The sequence below is a fragment of the Plodia interpunctella genome, chromosome 18, assembly GCF_027563975.2.
Source record: "Plodia interpunctella isolate USDA-ARS_2022_Savannah chromosome 18, ilPloInte3.2, whole genome shotgun sequence".
NCBI classification, from domain to species: Eukaryota; Metazoa; Arthropoda; class Insecta; order Lepidoptera; family Pyralidae; genus Plodia; species Plodia interpunctella.
In genome coordinates this window covers 4,263,154-4,287,343 of record NC_071311.1, presented here as the reverse complement: position 1 = coordinate 4,287,343, position 24,190 = coordinate 4,263,154, and the positions used below count along the sequence as shown (strand labels likewise).

The 24,190-nt window shown below is 33.2% G+C and overlaps 1 protein-coding gene across 3 annotated transcripts in view; it reads left to right on the top strand.

The window, feature by feature from the left end:
- Window positions 1-9,620: 9,620 nt before the first annotated feature.
- Window positions 9,621-24,190, top strand: part of LOC128677774 (G-protein coupled receptor dmsr-1-like) — a 31,196-nt gene continuing 16,626 nt past the window's right edge. For all 3 annotated transcript variants that reach the window (XM_053758862.2, XM_053758861.2, XM_053758860.2), the window contains exons 1-2: window positions 9,621-9,756; window positions 18,385-18,776. In XM_053758862.2, coding sequence (XP_053614837.1) covers window positions 18,486-18,776 — 291 coding nt within the window. In that variant the 5' untranslated portion in view covers window positions 9,621-9,756; window positions 18,385-18,485. The remainder of the gene's footprint in view (window positions 9,757-18,384; window positions 18,777-24,190) is intronic.

Below are 24,190 nucleotides of genomic sequence, written 5' to 3'. Positions count from 1 at the left end.
GTAATAATTATATTATACATAAGCTTGAAGGCGCACTTGTATTGTTATTAAAAATTGTTTATAAAAATAAGTTCCATTGCATTGCCTGTGACTGTAATTCAATCATGGAATTAGAGTAGGTACTTATAATAAATCCATGGATTCAATAATTTCGTAACTACGTACCTACTCGCGAAGTCGGATTCGATTTTTAAAAATCCGATTACTTGGCAAGAAGTCAAGACAATTCGATAGGAAATTAGGAATGGAATAACAGAGCTTAAAAAATTGGCTTGAGATTGAAGATTGGTATGTTACACTAAATAATAATTTAGCTAAGTAATATGTACACAAACCTAAAACTATTGTTAAAATTATAGCTTTTTTTATAAAACTTAGTTATTTACCTAACAAACTTCTAGGCTAACAAACGAGTGACCATGACAATAATTTTTAATATCCATGAATGTCATTTTAATAGGTGTAGATACATATGTTAATCTAAAAAGTTACACATAAATGCTGTGTGCTGGTGATTAGATACTTACGAGTAGCAATAATAAATTATATTTTTTTCATTTCGATATCGTTTCCCAGAGATATGTACTTACAGGGTATCATTGTGCCTATTCCGTCCGTACCTTGCTTTGAATGAATGGTAGGTAGGCGTAGAAACTGACAGAGAGTAATAACAGACAGAGACACCATACCTAAATAAACAGAAATCTTACGGACATTTCAATTCAAAGCCTGTTGCGGCACGTGCCTGTCTGTCATGTTTTATAAAAAACGTGATAAAAACGGGTCTTTAGTCGTTTCGCACCACAAGCGATTCGCACCGTGATGCGAATCGACCAAGAGCCGTTTTTGAATAGGTTCTTCCGCACCGCAGTCGTTGGAGCGGTGCGAATGGCCCAAGGTATATATTGGAATGGGTCGATTCAGACCGTGGGACGAATCGATTCAATACTCCATGGGTCCGATTTAAACTCATATTAAAGATTAAAGTATTCGAATTATTTATTTGTACAGATAAGAAGAAAAATGGATAGATAACGAAAAAAAAAACTTGCGATATGTTATGTTTATATTTCAAAAAAGTATAAAAAAAGTATGAAATTTAACTATGTCATAATCACAGATTGAATCACTAACAGTAATAATAACAGTCTAAAAATAAAACAACAACAGATGAACATTGTTTAGCAAAAATATTCTAAAACAAGCATGTATTATTATTGGTTTAATGTTTATATGACAGATTTATTTTAAAGTACTAAGGTCATAGTTTAAAATCTCAGCTTGATCAACATTAGACTTGATACTTAAAAGTAACTTTTGCTATTGACAGGTAATTATTATATAGTTTCTTATAACTAGATAATCATGAATAATCATGTATAATTTAAAAAATCAACAAATTTAAAAAAGTATAAAATTTAATGCTCATTATCCATCCATAAGGAAGGGCAGTGGCCCAGCAGTGGGGACGTTAAAATGGCTAATGATATGGTGATGATAAAATTTAAACATGGTAAATCACAGATTAAAGCTTTAGCCGCCCACTACCACAAAAAGAAGTTGAACATTGTTAAACATAAATATTCAGAAACAAGGGTGTATTATTATAATTAATTTTTTTTTCTCAACAGATTTATCTCTTTAAAGGTAGGTTTTGAATCACAGTTGAATCTACGTTATAACTATTACTTAAAAGTACCTAACTCTTGCTAATCACAGATTATGACGTAAATTGTTCTTTACTTATAACTAGGTAATCATGAAAAATCACAGCCGTATAATTTAAAAAATCAACAGGGATATAAAAGTTAAACTAATTTCTTAATTTTTCTAAACAATGACCGACAGTAATATCACCAATCAACAATTCTTGTACAACGTTATGAATTCTTCGGTTCATTTCAATGGTTTCTGATTTTCTTCTCGAAATTTGTATGTCACCTGGTCTGTTTAGTATTCCAGAATAAAAGTTGGCATCCTTTTGTATTCCATCTAGAAATTGTGCAATATTGGGTTTTTCTGGAATGATCTTTTTTATTCTTGCATTCCATGACTCCACCATAACCATCCACCTAGAGGTGCCACTCCACCATATTATTGGTTCTGTCACTTTGATTAAAGGTATTCCAGGACTTCGAGAGTATATCATGTTCTAGCCATGTTTTAACAAAATAATCGTTGAACTTAGTGACTTGGGTACTGTTGGGACTTTCTCCCATCACGTACAGCCACCCTTCATCCAACAAGTCTGGAGGTAGATGCGACAATACTGTACATAATTTGACATGGATTTTACCCAATTTTGATTTTACTACTCCTATTTGCTTAGCTTTTCGCCATAAACTCCGACTGTAGTGAAAATAACACCCAACTATTTTCACTTCTGGAAAGAAATCTTTTATGGCCGAAATCGCAGTCACTTCAAAGTCCATTGAAATTTGCGTAGGCTGCCAGTCTTTGACTTGACTTTTAATTTCAAATAAAATTTCATATGTTGCCCTTGTTTTGTCAGGGAGCAAAGCATAAAGCACAGGAACCACATTTACATATTCTTTATTACTGCCAATATCTGCATGGATTGTGTACACTTGACAGAAACACTTCGGGCAAATTTTGAATGTACCATCGACAAGAAATCTTGTCGATTCTTTCAAATACTTAATCATTTCTTTTTTTGCAAAAACAAGGATTCGCTTCTTTTTGTCGTTATATTCTGCAAACAATAATTTATCATACTTTTTTGGTACTTTAAGATCACAGGCTTCATGAAAGTTAAGTTTTTTAGCACCTTACGAATTGTTTCTGATTTTGTAAAGTTTTTTCTTGATATTATCAAATTTAGGTAATGGAGTCAATAAATCTATTCCCTTATTGACAAGATTTTCTTCTGCATCCCGGAAAATTTGCGTAACTGGCTTCTTTAAGTCTTTTTGCAGTGCTTCAGTACATAAATGCAGATGTTGGTCTATTTCTATCTCTGCATCTCCTCTAGGTGGATGGTTATGGGCAGTCTCGTGCAGTATTATAAATGGATTTTGTTTCACTTTGAGTGTTGCATTACACTTATTAGAGTCTCTGTTTGTACACCTCCATAAATCAGAGGCGTCTTTGTTCGTCCTTTTCAACACATAGTTATAACCAGCACGGCATAGCATTTGGCCCCCTCTCTTAGTTTTTCGAAAGTCGACAGTGCTTGGTTGACTTGAGCCATGTGAATTTGATGAATTGCCATACATTTTCACTCGATACAATATCAGCGACCTAAAGAAAAAATACATTACTTAAAAAAATATAATAATATATTTAAGACGATGCACAAAATAACTTTGTTTTATATTTTCTAAATAAAATCTAACCATATTAACGCATTTTCATGTTTTAAAATCACATCTTCTTAATTAAATATTTTCAACTGTAAGTATCAGAAGGACTTATTAAAAACATAAACACCAACAAAGAATCTCAAATAATATTTTTAATACAAAGCTTATCTTCTATTTAAAACATTCTATGTCTAGGACCTAAAAATGTATTAGCAATAAATATAAGTTGTACTTACCATATAAATTTCACAACACATCACACATTTGAATAACAATCATGTCACCACTTTCAAAGTAGATAAGAAACTGACCTTATCTATCCCCAATGCAAGAAAAATCATCTACCAACTAGAAGCACATGCCCGTTGCACTTACTTCTGATTGGTAGATGATTTTGCTCCCAGGTTAATCTATTGTTCTTTCAAACAAAGGGTTAAATTTACCTTAAATTCTTGGAATGTATGTGTGTTTATAGGCGTGTACCTTTTTGCGTCTATTTGAGGCGGCGGCGTTGTTCTAATAGAAAAAAAAATACTTGGTGGGCTTGTGATATCAGTTTGTATCTGAAGAATTATTTTGGTTGTCCTGTTATTTTGTGACTGGCTGTACAACCTACGTAAGATGTTTAATGAAACTACATTATTTTTCTCCGAATTCACCAATCCAACAAGAAAACTGTTTTGTTTCACTACGGTCCGAATTGACTCATTCAAATAAATATTTGGGCGATTCGCACCGCGGTGCGAAAGATCCTATTCAAAAAGGGCTTTGGGGCAATTCGCACCGCGGTTCGAATCGCTTGTGGTGCGAAACGACTAAAGACCCATAAAAACTTCTTTGTTTGTCATAGTCTATCTGGAACGTTCTCGTCTCATTATTGAAAAGATTGAAAGCTTCCGAAACAATAAATTGTACGAGAATGGTTTGAAAAATCATTTTATTACAAAAGCTAGTTAAGCACGTCCATTACGTCATTATCTACGAATTTTATAGGGTTTTAACATGGCATTATTATAAAACGTTTGAGTAAAGTGTTTTCGAGATAAATAAAATCACAGTTTTAGGGGTCTTACTCATTCTCTTTACTATTGGTAGGTACCTACCACATACCATTTCAATATAGTTGTATCATGGCTGTCGTTGCTTGGGATATGCTACGATCCTCACTGAATCATATTTGTCATATATTTAATAGATATTTGTAATATTTTGTACAATGAATTGGGATTTGTGCACGGACTGACCGTTAGGTATTTACTTACCTACTCAAGCTGCCAATTTTGTACTCTAATTTATTTATTTGAGTAATACTTTGTATCTTTCTCTGCCATTAAATATTAGTTATCAATGATTAAAACTTACAAATTTCCTGCTATTTTCCAATACATCTATTGTAAAGAATGTACTTAGGAAAACAAAAGAAAATCGAGCGAAATAGATTTACAATAAACTGCAAGCGTTTTTTTATACATAGGTACATCACAAACCATTTAAATGATCTAACATACATATTATACAAATAATACTTTAAATTTTGAGCTATAAAGATTTAGATATAGCTCCATACATAACTACATAGTATAAAACAAGGTCCCTTCCCGCTGTCTATATGTATGCTTAGATCGTTAAAACTACTTTTTAAAATAGATAATGTTTTTCCTGAGGAAGGTTATGTTTATCGTTACGTGTATAATGAGTTTTAGTTTTACGGGACGGGCCGCTGGTTAATTATATAACTCAATATTTAAATTAACAAATATCTATACTAATTTTTTTATATAAGTAAGTAAGTGAAATTCTATCATTTAGTGATATAAATTTCATCAAAATTATTTTAAATCTGTTCATTTCAATTAATTGTACAGTTAAATTAACAGTGTACGAATCTTCCATCAAATTGCAGTACTTACGCGTGTTTGACAAATCCAATAACAGCGAGCGTCGAGTTGTCAAATGTGGAAATTTAATTTAATGACGTCCCATTTTAATCATTTAGACAAAGTTTAGTCGTAAACGACTAACACGCTGTCTATTAAGCTAAAAAGATTGGTGGAATAAATAAGGTTTTTAAGTTAAAATGGAAGTGTCTAGTGTTACAAAAATATCGCCAGTCCTGTAGATGAAAATAAGTGGGTAGGTACTTCAAGAAGCAAATGAATATTCCCTGATTCATAGTATTTTCGTAACTATTTTCATGGCATATGCATCACATTTCCTCCTTTTGTCCTCAGAGTAAGTACCACATTGTTAGTTTAGTTTGTCAAGTTTAGTTATAAAGTTTTATATACACAAATACAGTCATGCAGAGTTACGTGCATATACAGTTCACATTGCAAGCCGCCATGTGGCTATAGACAAAACTTATTTTGATGGTAGTTTGGTATCAATTTCAAAGGTACATGTTCTCACCCATTTAGCGCAGTAGTTAGTACGGATGTGATAACTTATTTAGAATTGTCACGATTCTTGAATTATCATCAAAACTAGCGATGTCATATCGATCCATAATGTTTTATACAAGAGATACCAAGGATTGAGTAAAATAAATACGGATTCTCTGAAATAAATGAGCGTTGCCTTAAAAAATAATTCAATTCAAAGTTATTAACATATGCTTTACTTTTTTATTTCATGATTTTAAGTGTCATGGAAAAAGGTTAATTTTTTAGAAAAATAAAACTTGTTCGATGTCAGCGTGGACGTTCACCTACTGTGTCAACGAGGAAGAGGTTGAATTATTGTTGTGGAATTATATATATGTATTATGACGAATAAAGTCAATTAAAGTCGTGTCTACAGTGGAACAGCGTCTGTGTGCTGTCAGGGCATGCCAGAGGCTATTTTGTATAGTCATGTCAATCCAAAGAGAATTTGGGTACTACATTTAGGGGTCGATGTCGATACAACAGGAAAATCAGAAATCAATCTTGTTTTCCAGTCTGAAATCTTTTCTAAGGAAACTACTTGAGCCAATAAACGTTTCGTTAATGACAGCTCGCCATTAAAGTTTCTTACTGAAACATTCCTGATTGATTTTCTTAAGAAAACGCAAGCATGCAATTCAGCGCTCTAATGCCTTGATCACAAGTCCCAAGTAAAGGGGCGAGACAGTAAAACACTTCTCGGCCCAGACAGTGAAGCGAGCGAGTAGCTGACACATTTCGAAATTCACACAGGCTGTATTTGTATCTGTATTTAACTTTATTTCACAAGTAAAGGTATTTTTATTATTGATTCAGTGCGGTGCAGTTCACTGGGTGCACACGCGCATTTAACCAAAGGGACAAACAGTGCTTGTTCATACCTGAGTGCACACAAGGCAAGCTGGAGGGTATTATTCGGCCTTGTTCACTCATTACCATGACCAAGATATCCGGCGGTTTTGTCAAGACATTTTGCACGCAGTATATTCTTATCTTGCTATTGTGCTGTTAGTTTTATATAGGTACAGGAATGATGCAGGAGTAATAGTTTGAATTGGTTTATTTCGATTTCCTGTGGAAATAACCCTATTACCTGGGAATTAGTCAACTCAAATCCACGTAGATAGATAGATCCATCGTCTGCTCAAGCCTTAAGGATATTTATAGTTAAAGTTTTATTAGCAACACATACCGCCGACCCGGCGTTTCAGAGTTTGCAGGCAGCGTGAACCGAAGTAGTTCTACTTTATTACACGCTTGTAGTGAAATTGTACGGTATGTACTTAGTCCAATAAGAGCCATTTATTTATTATCTTAACTTTAGGCTTGGTTCAATTCGCGTTTGGTCCTGCTTAGGTCCTAATAAATAGATATTTTTCCGATATTATTAAGCAGTAGCAGACATTCGCGACTGCGTCCGTAAAGTTTATTACCGTTTTTCACTTCTGACATTTCATAAAAAAAATTAGTACATTTTTGTGAAGAACGCCAAGTTTCACAAAAAAAACACCAAAATATATACCTACAACCTACACCTACAAAAATATTTTCTATTGAACTATGAACTCCTTACATCGTGTCAGTTTTCCGTTATTTGAAGCATATATTATTACATATAGTATCTAGTTATATCATAATATACACACAAAGCTAAAACAGATAATAGGATTCAAGCTATGTATTCAAGACTCAGCTATCTTATGAATGAACACCCCTCATATTATAATACCAGGATAATACAAAACAAATCCTTTTGAAGACGCAATTCGGCCTAACCTGTTCCTAATAGCGTAATACAAAGGCGCGTAATGGTAAATTGTGATAGAAGTAAACATGTCGTTATTACGCCCGCTCTGGCAAATAGAATTTGTTACGTAGTAGGCAATACAACAGTGTTATCATTTTTTGGTAAACCCAACAAGCATTGTGGGTGGATATGTGTTGGTTTCCCATTTTTAGCCATCATATCTGGGGCTTCCTATTGGGAAAGTAAGTAGTAACTTTATACATTTCCACAGTCGAGACGTTCAGCCGGCAGTCCAGTATTTAAAATAACCTAACTACTTAGTAACGTTGAATGAATATGAATTAATAAAAAAAAATCTTTTTTAGTTAAAATATGTTTTGTCTTTATGTCATCGTTATATGTGTGGAGTGGTCGCTCTCAGGAGTGTCTCTCAAGTAAGTAAGGTCTTTAAAGTGAGATAGGAATATAACATTTTTTACCTTCTTATGAAGAAGCTTGTAATTTTTTGTTAATTTAATTATAAGTATTAAACGATCCATAAAGAACTAACTTTGTGAGCAAATAGGTACAACAATTGGAAACTTAACAAGGTTCAAAAGTATATATCTCCATTGAAAACTCCAGACGTTTCAGAGGTACACAATTAATAGAAAACAATTAATTAAAGCCATCTAAGTGAGTAGGCAGTCCCTTCTTAAGTAGTTAGTTGTTAGTAATGAGTTCTTCAAGTATTTACCCCTTACTTTATATGACATATAACTACTTAATTATGAATGTGCTAAAATATCACATAATTAAATTAAATAATCATATAATTTAAATTGCACTATTAAATATGATTTTTACAGAATTTATACCAGGAAATACTTTGTGCAATATAGGAGCTACGTAGTCAAGGTTTTTAATTTACAAAATGAAGAAAACATTTAATTACGTTCCTGCTAGGTTCGAGTTTTAAAGATTTTGCAGAAATGGAGATTTGGAATCAGGATTCGCTGACCGCAAAGTCAGAAATCCGGGAATTACGCCCTACTGTGTAATTTTCCAGCAGTGGCGTAGCTAAATAGTTATTTACCATGATATAAACAATTATCCGTAGCTATCTATTCCAACATGAGAATAGGCCCTGGCGCAAAGAAAAATTATGTCCCCGCCCTAACAAAGCTGTTATATGACATGAATTATGTGTTACGAAAAAAGGTTCAAGGCCCGAGGGCCCCTGAACTAGGGGCCTTGGTGCACGGAGCCCTGCAGCTGGCTGTCTATCCGTCCGGTTGCTACGCCCCTGTACCGCGACACCGTTTGTTTCAATTCACAGAGAAGGAACGGCAAGGCCATAACGAAACTATTTAAAGGGATTTCTGAGGCTTTCTCCTGAAATTGTAGAATTTGTGGGGATTAAGGTGATAAAACCAGGAATTGATTGTTATCATCCCATCCTTGCCGTGTTTTTGTAAAGCTTTGGCGTTAATTGGCATAGCAAAATATTGCGTCAGGTGGAGTCCTTGGAGTTGGAGTTTGGACAATTCATCGAGGGAAATGTATCTTTGTATCTCTTTAATTCTTACGGGTAAGACTTATATACCTATTCAATGTAAATAATAACTAACTTAAAAAAGAGCTATATTTACAAGTATTACAAATCTTCAGTTTTAATAACGAACTTAACTAGTTCAGTTAAAAACTAACTTATAAAAAAGTATTTTATTTAATTTGTATATATTTTTTAAAATAAATAATTAAACTATTAATTTTGTGTTAACTCGGAACGAATCAGAAGAGACGACTGAAACTCTTGATTAACAAAAAAGAAATTCAATTGAGAAGGAAAAGATAAAAAATATAACAATTAGGTACGTCGCAACAATTCATTGAGATTCAATGATTGGTTCTTTAGAATAAAATCGAATATTCCCCAAACAAGAAAACGGTTATCCCTAAGTAATTATTTTTCCAAAAGCAAACGTAATGTGATATCTAATTGGGGTAATTACAAGTCAGTAAACTAGTCAGGAACTAGGAGAGTTGCCACCTGAGTTTCAGAACAGGGCTGCCTCGACCAGTTCAGTAGTTCAGTCGTTTTCCCACCAGCTGCCGCGCGGTCGTTTCTCGCTCTCATGTGCACGCCCTCGGGAAATTTTCAACTTTCATTAGAACATTACTTGACTGCAACTTGTAGTTGTATTTAAGCCTTGTTGTTAGTGCGTTTTGTGTATGTTACAGTCTAGGAAAATAACTTTATCAACATGTTACAAACTTCGGAGTAAGTATTGTATTTTCTTTTAATTATTGCTATACAAGAACTTAATATTCTTAGCTTATACTTATGAAATATACATGACAACATTTACAACTAAATTTAGAATAAATGTATAACAATCACCTTTGAGTTACTATTGTTAGGTACAAGGAAACTTTATTTGTAAGAGTGTTTATATATTTGGCAGAAATGAAATATTAACTAATTTACTATTTAATCTTTTCAAGTAATACTGTAAGATTCATACTAATTACTTAGTATGACTGTAGTTATTGTGAAATAAACACATCTAAAGCAATCACAAGAGATTAGTAAAATTATCCCCGAGGGACTCGTGTCAACAACAAGCTGAAAATAAAATTGATATTCACATTAATAAAGAGCTGTTAGATGATATAATTTCGTTGTTCTTCTAATTTCACAGAATATTTTATTCAAGTGTTCGTTTTTTATCGAATCGTAATTTGAAATGGTAATGTATTAAATTTTACATGTTTATCATTTCTCTTCTCTTACCCAGAAATTATAAAAAAATACTATAGCACATTTTTTACACTTTTCCATACTAATATTGTAATGAGAAAATATTTGTATAAACTCAAAAAGTACTGGGCCAATTTTGACACAATTTTGGGTCAGAGATAGATAAAACCTTCAGGAGTAACATAGACTACTTTTTTATTATGGTTTTACATGAGCGAAGCCGGGGCGGCCGCTTTGTTATAATTATTTGGTGCATGCTGCGATAAATTAAGCTATAAGTATCACCGCACTTTCCCCCTATTTGGCTTTAAACCAATTTAACTTAGAAGCTATGGTTATCTATAGGCGAAAGCGGGCGGGTCTGGTAATGTGTTATAATTGGAATACACAAGCACTCCCTATCAGTGGTGTCAAATTTTTATAAAAGTTCGTTATCTATTCCGTTTGAGTTTGCATGCGCATATAACGACGAGAAGTAGGTTCTATCTAGGTCCATTATACTAGAGGTAGACTTGGGTACAAAGGTCTGCATGGGTATCTCACCCCACATCTTTTTCAGCCACCAAACAGCAGTGCTTGCATTATTGTGTTCCACTTTAAAAACTGAGAGAGGCAATGTAATTATTTATAGGGTACTTTGGTAAAAGACTAGGTCACAAAGTTTGTCAACGCGGTTGTGAACTTTGGACACTCCTGGTGTTACAGGTGTCCATAGGCTGCGGTGACCGTTTCCCATCAGGTAAGCTGCATCTCTTTTTTTTTTTTTAGGTAGTAGATATAAAAAAGTGTGGGCTGAAATGGTTATGAAGTATCTCAATTAAAATACGTCTTCATTTTATAGTGCAATGTTATAACATTGCACTATATCTATTCTTGGTTATAACCAAGAATAGATACATCTAATTAAGCTTCCATTTTTTTTTTCTAGGTAGTAGATATAAAAAATATACAGTAGTGGGCTGAAATGGTTATGAAGTATCTCAATTAAAATACGTCTTCATTTTATAGTGCAATGTTATAACATTGCACTATATCTATTCTTGGTTATAACCAAGAATAGATACATCTAATTAAGCTTCCATTTCTAATTGAAAGCTGAATGGAACATGAAAATAACTCTTAGAGAGTAAAGTGTTTAATCAGTATCTACGACTCATTAAACCGAAAACAAAAACAAATGATTCCAGAGATAGAGTCCTCTGACAGATATTCATAGAATTCCTTGATAACCCTTGGTTAAAGAATCGTAAAAATGTGATATGACTGCTCAAATGCCAATTAAAATTATTAAGATAAATCACATTTAACACATTTATCCTCTACGGTAATAAAATTAAATATCTGTTATTCAATTCCAAGACAAGAGTTCATATTTATGTTAACTAAATGAAGTTTGTTGAAATAAATATTTATAAAAGCCACTTAGGTACTTGTTCCACATTATTTGTGCAATCTATACTATGTTCGCTAAACTAAATAAAGGCATCAAAGACAGAATATTAAATAGAGCGTTACGTGACTGAATCTAAAATCAGCCAGACCATATGCAATCAGCTGTCTCTAGGCTTACAAGTGAATCTAGGCTTATCTGACTTAACTAAGCGATTTCCAGGTTTCTTAGCAGCTATAGAGTGTCCAGGTGCTATAGAGCCCAGAGTCCGCTTTCCTACTTTTTTTACTCACTCCACTTCGGCATCCTTAATTGTTAAAAAGATATAAAGTGGCGTAATCAATTAAGTGTCTTCATGTCTTCAATACTTATTTTGTTTTCTTGTTCTTGTGTTATTTTGAAACTAAAAAGTTTTATCATTATATTTGTACTAGCTTTTGGCCCACGGGTTCGCCTGCGTAAATTTCCCACGGGAATAATTTTTCCGGGATGAAAGGTATGTCCTTATTCACACTTCACACTATATGTATGCAAAATTTTAAGAATAATTTTGAGTAGATAGAGCGTGAAGAAGAATTGAACAAACTTACTTCCGCATTTATAACATAGGATTAGGACAGGATAAAATTAATAAAACCGCCCTAGTGTGTAGCTCTTTTAGTTGTACTTAAAAATCTCTATGCAATTTAATATAAAATAAAGATCATATATTTTGACACCGAAATGAGCGTATATAAGTTTGGTCTGTTAGCAATAAGAGTGAGTAGAATAATATTTTTCTTGGCTTTTCCTTCGTGATTTTCGTTTACTTAGAAAAGGTTCTTATTCCGCTTCAGCAATTTTAATCGCAGACCAGATAGAAGTCCGTGCACCTTTTCTGTCTAAGAGAGGTAAACACTACACTCCCAGAGACCCGTTTAATAAGAGTGAAACGATTTTCTTACGTAAATTGAAACATTTAGGCTCTATTGTTATATTAATTTCAATCAAGTAAAAAAAACAAATATTGTTTGAATACTTATTACAATAATAAAAACAGACTAAGCACTTCAAGTTGAAAGCAAATGGAATATTTATTGACGGTTGTTATTGAGCAACCATTATTTGTATTTTTGATATCTAACTAGATTTAAAATATTTTTGGCCCTACAGAGAGGGCTGTTGACAAGGTTTAATATAAAATGGTAGCTGCGGTTTTCAAAATAACCTTTCAGTCCTTTTTGTAAACGGAACTATGATAGTCTTGCTCGGGCTTAAGTTGAGATGAGTCTCTGGACATTATTTTACTAGTTCCAACGTAGGTAAGACTTTTGTAATGGGATACCAACTCGATGACACTATATATTATAACATCTTGATTTGATCGGGGATCGAACCCGGGGCTTTCAGTATAGCAGTCCGGTACGAAGACCATTAAAATTAATAAAAATCTAATGTAATAAGTCTTCTAAAGAACTCATAAAAACCTTTCAGACATTATTGATCTATCAATACCATCAACACACTATAGATATAACTTTATGTGTGCCCGGATTTACCAAATGGTGAATCCTAAATGATCCTTCTACAGAAATATTTTTCGTCACCCAAACGGTACTTTCAGAAAAGTATGTGACAGCAAAGCTTGAGTTTTATTGCATTATTATTAAAAATCGAAAATTTGCAAATAAGTCAAAGTTAGTTTGCAAAGATTTATAGGAGAATTAAAGGGCGCATTTGCCGAAAGTAGGTACGACATGCAGTCAGCAACGAGGAAAAATATTATGAAAGATGAGAAGTTTATATCTGTTCAGGGCAATAATCTTGCCGAAGCTGGCTGTCGTGGTAGCATGTAATTTTATCTACGTTTAGGCCCATTAGTTGTAAGGTGTTAAATGCTACAACGTTTTAGTGACTCAATGCCCTGATGCATATAATGTGACATATACACTAATAGTCACCGAAACGTTACTATCAAATTAACAGAAGATGTGGAACTTTATGTAATGTTTATGTATGCCTATAAACGAGAAAAATGGACTACCTTTTGACGTCCCTATGGATAATTCCAATTTTTAGATCAATGTGATATAGGTAGGTAGCGAAAAATATTTTTCATTGAACGTATTTCAACCTTTTTTTTGTTCAATTTCGTGCTTCTAGATCAAACGGATAGGTACGAGTACGTAAGTATTTGATTGGAATGCAGATTCAACAAACTTATGTATCTATTCCATTTATCATTTAGTGTAAAACCTACCTATTATTTTACCTATTATGAAACGTTTTTTTTTTTTAATTAAAAATAACAAATTTAAACATGACAACGATAAAAACCGTTCATTTCATATTTTTTTCCAATTGTTTTCGTAGGTTTCCCAATCGAAACTGTTATATCGATCGATGCGTTCAATTGATTGTGATTTTTATGAGAGCCGAAACTGTGTTTTTAAAAATGGAGAATATTGATGAAATTAACTTTAAAAATCGGTTATCATAATCGAGTAAAATTTCTTTTTGTTCCGGTTGTATTCGCAGACTATTGCAATATTTTCGAACAAAGGCGGCGACGGAAAGCTAGTAAATATTGTTTCATTCAATATCAAGATCAGGCGAAGTAGGTCGCCAACTCAAATAAAATATTTTATTATTAATGAAAAGAGCTCGCCTATTGTTAGGTAAGTATAAGAAGTGATTAAAAATGGTTTGACATAGTGAATGTGATTTAAAAAGAAAATTGTTTTGGAACTCTGTACCTACAAAAGGTACTTTACTTGCGTTTAAATGATAATGAACGACTTGATTGAATTAATGTAAATCAATGCAGCTTTTTTTTAAATTGAAAATAAAGTTTTATTGATTATTGATTTGTGAAATAAAAAATGTTGAAGCAGAAATAAACCAAGCTAACTAAAAGGCAGGTGTTCTGGTTGGTTGTCTTTTTATTGTATCTAGCTGCAGCCATTTAACTATCAACCGAGCTCAAGTGGGCAAATCCATCTTGTTAACAAGGAAGGGAGCCATCATCGGGTGCAAGGTAGAATTGTATTAATTCTGTCGAACTAAGGACTCGTTGATTTATCACCGGAGGCAAGTCTTTACGAGACGAGACCTAAGTGTTTGTGACTGACCCGTTCTGTTCGTGTAGCGCTTTATTACTCTATACTATGCTTGCTTTGTATTGTGGTTTGAATCATATTTAAAGTATGTGTTATTACGTGGAAATGAATAACACAGGGAATAAAACTCACTTAATTACTTACTTCAATTTGTTTAACGACTGCGAGACCACGGGTAGAAACTCAACGTAACATTCTTGATAAGCAATGCGCCGCTTCTTCTTCACCTGCTCTTTGGAAGTCAGCAGACTTCGTTTTAAGTAAATACGTCAATAATCATGTACATTATCCTAAGTTGAATAAAGAGTTTTGAATTTGAAATGGTTTGGTATATGTTTGGTACATAACCAGTTGGTCATTCGATTACTACCATTACGTGCAACTAACTTAATTGAAGCACACCACACACACTATTAGTAACTGTGTTATGTAACACAATCCGTTTATCCTTCGAGCTAAGATGTACGTACGTACGTTATACCTGAAAGAAATGTCCTCCTACGTAAATATCCATTTTATTTGTGGAGTTGGCTTCCTGACACAGTTTTTCCGCAGTGGAAAAATGTTGGGAAGGTGATATCATAACATACTTAACTGTTGCTCTGCTGCAGGATGTTGTCGTCGTTAGGTAGTTCACCCATGTATCATCTAGGTTATATTATATACTAAGTACTACGTACATATTTTTTTAACTTGTTTTTAATTGAAATGTACCTAACTATCAGGAATTTTAATTAATTAAGCTTTTTTACATTTGAAAAGGAAGGAAGACATATTAGGTCAAATTAGAGTTTTGTTTTACTATTTTTATTTCTATATATGCTTGCTGGTACACATGGAAATAATAATTTGCAAATACATACTCAAATACACGCACAATTTCAAAGTATTGTCCTTTTGATAACGTCGTAAGTATGTATTAAGTTGTAGGACACAAAGACGAAGGTCCGAGGAGATGAAAACATTAATGTCATTCAAATTAAAATATGGTCATCGTTTTCATGGAGCCCTTTCTTAGGTCCAACCCTTGGCCATCCTACATTGTCCCGGATCAAATTTGACTTAGCAGCTGTTTGGAATAAAAATACCATTCTGCAATATGAGGGGTGCCTTACAGTACTTTTTAAGAAGGCGAGAACGACTTCAAAGACGACTTCTTCTGGAAAATATTTACACACTATTATGAGGGGAACGCATTGAGTATCAAATATAATTGTATTGTGCTCTTTTGAAAAGATGCTTCGTCTTTGTAAGGTTCGTCTTGAACTAGTATAATTTTTAAACTTTTCAACCTTCAGAATCGAATGAAATATGTAGTTGTGATAAAAATACATTTCTTGATTTAGCAGTTACAGTACCATTCTGTAACAATAACAAATACACAAATAAGTTGGTATACAATTTATTTGTAATTATATTTACTTAAGTATTTATTTGTCACTTTTTCAAAATAATTTCAAGTGGCGCTTGCGCTTTCAAGCGGAAAATCTACGAAAAACAGATCACAATTCACAAGTTAAATGTCCAAATTGTTGACACTAAAGTAAACAGCGCCGGAGTTATGATTTTCTAATAATAGATATCAGAAGTAATTTATTTCAGTTGCGTCATGCGAAATTGAGTGATTAGGTTTTTAATTTGTTTTCCGTGGCGCGATCGGTATCGACGTTGTATGAAACATTCACCACTTCCAAAATAGAGGCCACTAGAGGTAAAAAGATTAGTGACTTTAGGTAAAGCTATTTTTCAACAATCAGGAATTACAATTTAGATGACAATGTGATTGCCTCTAGTATACGCTTGCTTTATCGTCCTTTGGAGCGTCATATATAATTCTAGGATTTTAACAGAGATTCGCTCGCGTTATTGTGTCGCAAAATAAAAATTATTTTTGGCATGTTATAGGAGGCCGTCCTATAATAAACCTTTTGTTTATAATAATGGATATCTAGTTCTGCAACGTGTGCTTCTCGCCCTAGATTGGATCATTTCATAGTCGTACGAGGCAACGAAGGGTTGTCAGGTCCTGATAACTTTGAGGCTATGAGAGCAGTAATAAAGGACATCAGGCAGCGATGCGAAGTAAAACCGAATGTAGAATCTTCAAAATTTTAAGGTTTATTTTTTAAACGCACCCCAGGTTTTAAGAACAACACCAGTCAAACTACATAAGTAAACTTATTATTTGTGTTTTTTTAGAAAACTATATCTACATACTTTGTAACTACGTAATAAAGATTGTGAATCGTAGAAAACGTTTTAATGCTTCGCAATGTTGCAGAAATGTAGGACTATTTTTTACAAAAGTTGATACACACACATATTTTCTAGTCATTGATGTCGACAGTCACGTATAAATTCAAAAGAAAAATACGTGCCCTTCCTATTGGTGGGAACTTTACAGTTTTTGTGGTTAGATATTTCTGGCTTGTTTTCATTTTCGTCCACTTTGCCAGGTGTTTTGATATTTTTAGAGGTCATAAATGTGAACCAGATGTTATGATACTGTTTTTTCATTGTATTCCAACAGTACAGCAAATAAACTATTTTTAGTTTATAGGGATAATTAAACTCGCATAATTTTTAACGAAATATCCTTAAAATACTGTAATACTAAGATTGCTCCCTCTGAGCTCAGTGTCCGTTTTCCTACTTTTTCTTCTCCACGCTCGATATTCCGAATTACTAATAATCAAGAATCAATAACAAAATCATCAATTAAGGACAATTAACGAATTACTCAGTTTCTTTTTGTATAGCGATCCAGCCTGCCTTTTCACGAAAACTTTTCAAGAGTAAATTGTCTGAATAACAATCTGTGGCTTGGTTTAAAAGACAAAATCTTAGAAACCAACAAATGCGTTTTATACTATGTAGTGGTAAAGCTTTGCTAAAGCGACAACAAATTTGATGTCTAGAAACACCACGAACATTATATCTTAAAGGATTGGTATTTCAGATTTACTTAGCAACAGTGTATAATGTAAAGATGACATTTAGAACAGCTGAGATATAAGCGCACAAGAGTCATTGTTTTTGAATTTATAAAATGGCGAAGAGATCTTGGAGATTTCTTTAACCACGCGCGCAGAATTTCAATTTCGAAGAGTCACCCATAAATCACAGTAGCTGTGTATGAACGGAAGATAAGATTTTCATGTGTTTGGATAAAACTCAACTCTTGGCTGGCCTCTTGAGTTTCCGGCCGAGTTATTTTATTAGGCACATTTAATAAATTAACATATTTCGAGCAGGAAAGTAATTATTTATAATTCTGGAAAATTCAGTAGGTGGTGCTAAACCTATATTTTTGGTTAGATAAATTTATTCTTCATTTAGTCGCTAATCGAAGCTTTATTTGTTTATTAAGAACGAGAACAATTTTAATTACAATAAAATTGGGATTTGTTTTAAGTTTGGCAAATATTTTCATATTTATCAAATGAAGATTAAGTATGTACTAATAATTTCGAACATTATAGGTAATTTTGTCAATAGACAGATATTTCTTGACCTAATTATGGGAGATTAGGACGAAGTATAGTACAGTATATATATAGTCTTAGTACAGACACATAATACAGCATCACAGCAGATATACCATCGTGACATTTAAAGAAAAAAAGGTGCGAGAAATATATTGTTTGTCATTTGTTACAGGTAAAATATCTATGCATCAAGATGACCCGGACGAGAGGCACGGCTTATTTATTTGACCAGAAATACTAGACGGTGCAGGTGGTCCGATAAAGCAAATAAAGATGTCAAACAAATCACAAACACTTTTGGATATCTTCCAAGAGATACTCGCGGGGTCTGGCAATTCTAACGACAGCAGTTTCAATGAAACGCAGATATTATCTGTACTGCGGGAACAGGCGAGCAAGGGAGTGGGGAGTGAGAACTTTGAAGCCACCCTGGTGAAGATGATGAAGGATGCAAGGTCCAGGCTGAATTTGACGTTGAAGCCGGACACGTGCGGCTACTGCGAGGGAGATTTCAGAGATATCATTATGGCGTACAATGGCATTCATGGATATGTGAGTTTGTTGGTGAGTACTATGTATTCATGAAATTCTTGACTTTTGTCTAGGATTGTAGACTGCCTATTTTAGAGAATCGACTACCCATAAGTGTCAGGTGTGAAGTACTTATGTAGTTTACATAAAGAAGTTGTCCGTGACTTTTTTAGCCAACATCGCCTGTGTTTTTCCTCTAGTGTGTTTTACGGCCCACACGGTGGAAAGCGCATCAGCTAATCACACACACAACTGACTGACGTAATGAAATGAAAACATGATTTAATAAACATGACTGTCAAATTCTATCAGCGCTGTTAATTTTTACGATAAATTCGTTGCGAAATTTGATCGCAATAATTAACGGCTTGACGTTGACAAATTTCCTATGAAGCATAATGGAAATTCAACCGTGGAAACTGTCGAATATTCGTAATTACATCATCAGCTTAGTCCCTACAGACGCGCTGTTTTGTTGTCAAACATACCAGGGCAAAACTATTTGAGCTGAGTTCTGTCTTGGGTACGGTACATTGGAATTCAAATGATATAAAGTTTTAATGGTGATTATTTTATACTTTAGTAGGTAAAACTAATTTTGTGTATTTTCACTTCTATACTTATATTTCCGTAAAATAGCGGATAGATCAACCAACGACGAAAGTAACGATAGGAGGATACTTGGGAAAACTACAAAAATACGTTATTATTTTATAACAAGCTTATACTGAAATATAATAAAACTATAAAGACACAACTACAAGTTAGAAAAAAAAGTTCATAGCTCAATTGAAATCATGGAATTATGATCGAAAAGTTCAATTGAAAATTAAATTTATTTTATATTAAATTTGTAAATAAAATTAATAAGTTCTTTTATTTGAAGTAAGAGTTTAGTTGTATTTACTTTCGTAATAATTTTATTTATTTAAATTAAACTTTACTGCAAATAATTACCAAAATCTTCATAAATAGACTTAACGGCATTAAAAAAAACTGCTGACTTTGTTTGATCTAATGGTTGACTGGTATATATATCACAAGGTGGTGGATCAAATACATATCTAGTCGAATTTTCTTAATTTAGTAGATAGCTACAATCTACAAAATTAAATAAAATTCGTTCAGGTTCAGACGTTAATGCGTAACAGACAGTTCATTTGCATTTGTTGTGAAATGCTTAAGCTCTCTGAAATCGGGAATTTCTTTCGGGAAATAATTTGTCATCAAACTGCAAAAAAGCAAACAACATTACTTTAGCCCAATTACTGCGAGTTGTGCTGGTTACCTGGGGTCGGCCTAGTAAATAATAAATCTTGATTTATGACCCCACGAACTACTTCTTTTATTAGTTTATACTTCCTTACTTCACCTAAAAGATCTCTTGCATGTGGTTTCTCATTACGACATTGTAATTATAATAACTTTTTCAATAAATAAAAATTACTAGTTTAAATGGAAATGTATTATTTTCTAAAAGCATAACAATCTCTCTATATTTGTAAAATGTAGGTACTTTCACAATCAGTCTTTTTCTGCTTTATGTTATATCATAATAATAATAATATTTATTTAATAACTGTTGTACAATTCGATATTTGATGTGGTCTTCTTCTTGGAATTCTATGAAATTATGCTTGGGATTTTGATTGAAATCTCCATTTATCATAAAAACTTGTGTTTGAAGAGTCTGCTCTTTTACAGGTAGCTTTTAGTTAGAGTTAGTTACTTATACGTAACTTATATACTTATCCAAAAACTTAATGACAATTTTAGAACATTTAGTTACATCGACATAATTAACAATATAATTAACAATAGTTACTTTATACAATTTTCTAATCACAAATAATTAATTAATTGTTGTGGTTGAAAAATAGTATTAACGATTTTATTGAATTGGTTTAAAATATAACAAGCATGAAGGAGAGGTTGTCAAATTTGTCTATGTATGTATTATACGGTACTTGTACAGTATACCTAGTGAACGTTTGCATTCAACTCAGTATCGGAGTAGGCCATTGGATTTGTATTACAATAAATACTAGTCCTATTTACAGTGCAAGCCCATTTCGGAAAATTGAACTTTCAAAAGTGACTTTGTAGTTTTTTTACTGCATTTATTTTGGCAACGAATATATTGAAATGCGAGCCGTTATGGCGATTGCCAAATGAGTCCATTTTTATTTCTGGTGTCTACCTCTACGTATTTCACCAGTAATTGTGCCCCAGTGTATTTAGTTTATTATGAATACAAAGATATTGTTCATATAGGAATCTTTATCTCTCTCTCTGTCTTATTAGAGCCATTTAAGTGTTCCATCCTGTCGTAAAGCGTCGGAGCTGGGTTCGCTAGTCTACCTCTTCCTTCGCACGGTGTTCGACATCAAATGGTAGCTCACCTCGTCACCTCAGTTCTCAGAATATTGCCGCGTTATCTTCCTTGACGACATGATATAATCTCTTTAGCAGCGGCATAGCCAGTCAGTCAGTGCAGTGAAACTTTAAAAATCTAAACTTGCACCAAGATTTTATATTTTTATCTTATTTTTGAACCAATCGACAAGAGCCTGTTTTTGATCTATTGTCAAGTTGTGTGGTATCCAACGCGAAAAAACATTTTTTGCAGCCAAGTATTCGTGTAATATACATAGGTCGGCTCGGCATAGGACGGCTTTATTTTTCGATATGTAACATGACGATCTTGCATTACTTAATAGTTCACGCACTGCGCGGATTACTGGTACTTACCTACAACTGATTTAAGCCGACCATATTTAGTTTCGTCTGTGAGAAAGAACATAGTGATACACATTGGTCTTTGTTGGTGCTTGATCCCCTAAAGTCAAATTAATTTGATCGATGAACGAACGAAAATCAATATAAATCAAAGCACGAAATTTTTCACGACTTAAATCCATTGTAATGATAATGACACTCAATTTTTTAAATCGCTCCACGCAATGAAAACAATTGACAGTTGGATCAAACTGCATCAATTCTACAGCCAAAGAGTTCCACTTTCAAATGTAATAATTACTTTTTAAATATTATTTATATAATGGCCAGTTCTGGATTCTTATATAGCAGCTACAGTATAACAACAGATTCTATTATGAATGATAATATACGAGTATTAAGCACATAACATGAACATTGTTGAATCACTGGGAACGGGAAATATCCATTGAAGCTACATCGGTCTAAAGGATATATTTAATAAACCACAGCTACCATTATCAAAATACAACCTGACAGCTCTGAGGTTATGTGACAAATACGCGGGGCATAATAAAACAATGTTTGAAAACATGTGACTTTCTTAATATAGCGTTTACAAAGGTATCCCGCGCATAAACATGGCTTTGTATTGTAGGGATGAAATCGATTTCGGTTATCGAGTGATGTAAGTTAAACGCGTGCTCGATTGTTTAAATCGCTGCTTGGGGAATTCTGTGTTGCGATATCAATTGGTTATTCATAACGGGACATTTATAGGGATTGCTTTACTCTCTTCATCCTCTTATAATAACATGTGTTATTTCCATTAGGACGTAATCTAACAAAGAATGAATTGAACAACTTCATTAGGGTAGGTCACGGTTGGGCGACCGCCCAGTGCGTTGTATACAAAAGGTCGTCTTAGTATATGCAAATAACTTTTTACACGCCTGCCAAAAATATATGTATGGTTTTCAGCGTAGGGCGAAATATGTCCATGTCACTTGCACAAACCCGGCACAGGATAGTTTAATCACAAAGCAAAGTAAACTAAGCCTAGGGTTATCGTTATTTCCATAAACATTATATCGATTTCCGGGAATTTGGTGATGTTGTTGTGGCCGGCTGTTTCTCGGTAAAGGACAACAAAATCGGTGATCAAGCCGACCGAATATTGAGCGAATAGTGAGATGAGATTATACATATATATTTTATCATTGAAAGTATCAAAAACATTGTGTGTGTTTTTGATGTTTTAGTGATAGCGTTGTTCTTTCAAGACAGAGCTATTTATATCGTAATATACACGAGTATATTACGATATTATTACGAAATAATAATTATAATCATTTATCATTTACTTGGTTTACGCGTAACAAAAGATATGATAATACCAGCTCATGCTGAGAAAAAGAAACAAAAAATAATAATAATAATGTGTATTGTATTTTTAAATTTATTTTTCTAGTTTAGTGGATATATAAATATACTGGTCTGTTTGGCAATATCTCAATCTTTATGATATTAGTAAATATATAAAATAATCAGAATGAATGAAAAAATGTTTATAAAAACCATAAACTATTACTATTTGGTTTAATTACTATCAAAAACGTTAATTTGTCTTTAAAAAATACAATTCCACAATGAAATATCATATGTCTACGTAATCTATTTTCATTGCTATCTCAATTTTTAAATACGCAGCAATACGATACTAATTAAACTTTAATATTGCATTTTGGATAGTGTTTATCTGTGTAATCGATTCGAACAATCCGCAGACCCCGGAGCGATAGGCCTCGCACCCGCTCAACTCACAACACTACCTATTATTTCCCCAGTCTATTAAAAAAAGCCGTAAATCCCAATCTAGCTTTAAAAAATATTTTGGTTAACAGTTTCACAGCCAACAATTTAGTTTACAATTACTAGTTAATTGTTAAAAACATTAACAATGTATTAAGAAAATATGTTAAATTCCTAGAATCTTATCAAAATCAATCTAATGTTTAAAGTTAAGAATTTTGTCTCAAAAATGTTCCCTGAAGTTAAGCCCCATCACATTTAAGTTATATATAGGTATATAAATTAGTTTTTAAATACTGGTTAAGTGGGCGCGAAACCGAAAGAGTTTGGTGGGTCATCAAATTGGATCGAAAACACACGTATAAGTAAATATACTGGACATCACATGTAAGTACCGATATCAATGATCGGATCGATAATTACGAGCACGTATCACGGCGATAAGCTGCTTAATTTACCCGATAACTGGACCACCGAATACATAATCGGTAATATAAGCCTACGTTATTCACAAAAGTTGTAATAGCCTCCACCCGCAGAATATATTTTTCGTAATGTAGTAGTTTCTTTATGTTACCACTAGGCAGAGTTCTACTCCCTTGGGAAATTGAAGACAAAATTAGTTTACTTCAGGTTTTACTCAATCCCCATAACTTTGAGGCATGGTTGAGTAACGATCATCCACAAACACTTATATAGAATTCGGGTAGACCCTAGAGCTCGTTGTAATTGTAACCTTTGTTCAAAAATGATTCCTAGAAAAATAATTTTCATATAAATGACACAAATACTAAAAATAGTACTGGAAGTGAACATCCATTTCCATCACGCCAAAATACATGTTGAGTTTCGTTCACCTGCACGAATTATGACAGTGTGCATACGAGTAACAACACGTTTATCTCATACTTTTTATG